The sequence below is a fragment of the Apteryx rowi genome, unplaced genomic scaffold (genome assembly GCF_003343035.1).
Source record: "Apteryx rowi isolate R43461 unplaced genomic scaffold, aptRow1 scaffold_214, whole genome shotgun sequence".
Lineage (NCBI taxonomy): Eukaryota > Metazoa > Chordata > Aves > Apterygiformes > Apterygidae > Apteryx > Apteryx rowi.
Window position 1 is genome coordinate 728231 of NW_020448464.1, and position 2779 is coordinate 731009.

At 43.0% G+C, this 2779-nt stretch overlaps 1 protein-coding gene across 11 annotated transcripts in view; it reads left to right on the plus strand.

Annotated features, from left to right (window-relative positions):
• The first annotated feature begins 2557 nt into the window (after positions 1–2557).
• The window catches only part of VPS13A (vacuolar protein sorting 13 homolog A), a 117596-nt gene continuing 117374 nt past the window's right edge, over positions 2558–2779 (plus strand). For all 11 annotated transcript variants that reach the window (XR_003253282.1, XR_003253283.1, XR_003253284.1 and 8 more), the window contains exon 1: positions 2558–2712. Coding sequence is in view for 7 of the 11 variants with exons in the window: in XM_026064343.1 (XP_025920128.1) it covers positions 2613–2712 (100 nt within the window). In the remaining 4 variants the exon portion in view is untranslated. The remainder of the gene's footprint in view (positions 2713–2779) is intronic.

Below are 2779 nucleotides of genomic sequence, written 5' to 3' on the forward strand. Positions count from 1 at the left end.
GACTAGAAAATAAACATTTCTAACCACTGGATGAAGATCTTTAATGACTAAATAGAAAGGTATGTGACTCAGGCACATCATAAGATGTGCTCACATTTTTCTCTAGGGACAGCTTATAAGAAATATATTTGGCTTTGTGCAAGACATTTATAAAAAGATTGCTGTGTAAATGTTCTCATGTCTGTATATTACTGCATAGACTCAGTTACACTTGATGTGTGCAAGTTGCTGATCACATTTTTTTTTATTAAAATGCCAACATTAATTGCTTCTAATGTAGTGTTTATTTTTATGTTGTTACTGGATCTATTACTATGAAATTGCTGCCTCACAAAACAAAAAGGTGTTAAAATTGAGAATTATAAATGCAGAAATTGTCATTTCTTCAAACAATACATGGTAAGCTTGGAAGGAAGCCAAGTACCAAAACGATGGTATGCTTTTTCATCATCTATTATCCTTCTCCGGTCTCTCTCTCCCCCCTCTTGTGTTGATAAACAAGGAAGAAGAACAATGAAGTTCATGGTAAAGTGTGCTTCCTTAAATCAAGCTGTCTTTGTAAACAATTACATTCTGCATGTTGCAGGGAGGTGAGGCAATGAAGCAGCAGGTTGTGAGTGAGTAAGTAAATGAGTGCCATAGTAAAAGGAAAGGCCAGGAAACAGCAGGTTATGTGATATGTAGCATTGCTCTATTACTACAAAAAGGAATGAACAAGCATATAATCTTTGGCAGTCTTCCCCTTCCTCTTTCCCCCAGTGATTAAAATATTCTAATTAAAATGCTTTAATTTAGTACATTAGATCCCAAAGTTCAGTGACAGAAATTACAAATTAAAAAAATCTCATGATTGAAAATGTAGCTATTCTATTCTGAGAAATTTGTATTCTGAACTAAAAAAAAGCTCTTTTCTGACACAAAATAAGTATACTCTAAACATTTGTCTGATAATCGATCTTTCAAGAATCCCAGAGCACAGCTAAAACCAGATATGAACTGATCTCTCATTTAAATATTTGGGCCTAATTAAAAATCAATATTCAATAACATCACTGAGCTCCTATCCTCTTATATATTTTTTTTCTTTGAACCTGTGAGATTTACAGTCTGTGTTTCATAACCATTTTTGCCTGACTCCTTGCTTTACTGTTCATGGATCCATCTCTCAGGAGTCCTTCTTCCTACATCTACTTGCAATCTACATCAAATTAACAAGCTTACTATTTTATGCTTTTTTTCAGTTTTTTAGTTTTAAATATTTCCTACTTTAGTTGCTTTTTATCACAATGTTTTTACAAGCATAAGCAGAAATGAATCTCCTTCAGTATGCCTTTTAAATTTATTCCTTATTCTTCGTTCTTTGAGAAGCAGATGAAGAACAATTCATGTTCTACATGACAAAACTTTTCAAAATGTATTTTTGAAGCTTCAGAAACTTCAGGGTTATATTTAATCCACTTTTGGTAAGAAATGAAAGAACAAAAGAAATAGCAATGTCCTTCTTCCACCTTAGAAGCCACTTGAGCAATAAGAACTGATAATTCCTGACAACGTATATTCCAAGACAGAGTTCACATCTAACACAGAACAAGCCGCAGCTGACATTGTTCCTGTAGCTTTTTTTTTTTCAGAAACATTACTAAGCATGATTCATTCTTACTTATATTTGCATTTCCACGGGGCTTAAAATCGTTTCACTTCAATCAATTGCTGACAAACATCATCAGTGACAGGCGTCAGGGGTCTTAACTTTCCTTATGGTCATGGCATGCTATAAAAATTCCGGGATTGCTTATCAATAAAATAACTTAGCTTTAAACCTTGCAGTTCCAGGAACAAGCTAGAGAATAATTATATTGTTCCTGCCATCATGAATGAAAAGCGTTCTGGTGGCTTGGCTAAACAAAAATCTTATAAGTGCAGTAGGCCTGTGAACACATTCACTCGGCAAACATGACCCAGATTTTCAAGCATTATTCAGCAGATCCCCAAACCAGCAAACCGCATGGGAGTCAGCTTTGGAAGACTAACTGAAATTCAACTTGGTTTAGTCATGCTGCTAATGTTAGTTCCACCACTCTCAAACAGCTAAAACAAATTCCTGTATTTGCCTAGCCTAGGGGGAAAAATGTGATCTTTCTTCAAAAAAGGGTGCTGACTAGCAGATTTAAACTCCCCAGGAAAAGCAACTGGATGCCTTAAAAGACGTACGAGCTAGCCAGTGGCGAAAACCCTCGTATTTCCCTAGGACACCTTACGAAGTGACCACGGCAAACGGCTGATCGACCCGACCCTAACCGCCGCAAGAGCCGCGCGGCCACCCGCCCACTCCACCGCACGGCGCACAGCGCACGCGACTGCGCGCGGAAAGCGGTCCAGCGCGCCTGCGCCACAGGTGGGGGGGTGGGAGGAAGGGCGGTACCGGAACGCGCGCGCGCGCGCCGGGCCGCGAGCTCCGCGTGCTCTGCGCGGGGGCGGGGCACGCCTGCGTCTCGCGGGAGGGGGCGGGGCGCGGCGGGAGGTGCTATGCGCGGCGGGCGGTGCCGCTGCAGCTGGTGTGGCGCGGGGGAGGCCGGGCGCGGCACTGCGGGGGGTCGCGGCGGCAGGGCAGGATGGTGTTCGAGTCGCTGGTCGTGGACGTCCTCAATCGATTCCTCGGCGACTACGTGGTGAACCTGGACAGCTCCCAGCTCAAGCTGGGCATCTGGGGAGGTAACGAGCCGGCGCGGCGCCCGGCCGCGCGGGGGAGCCGCCTCCCTTCCCCCCCCGCCGCGGGCTT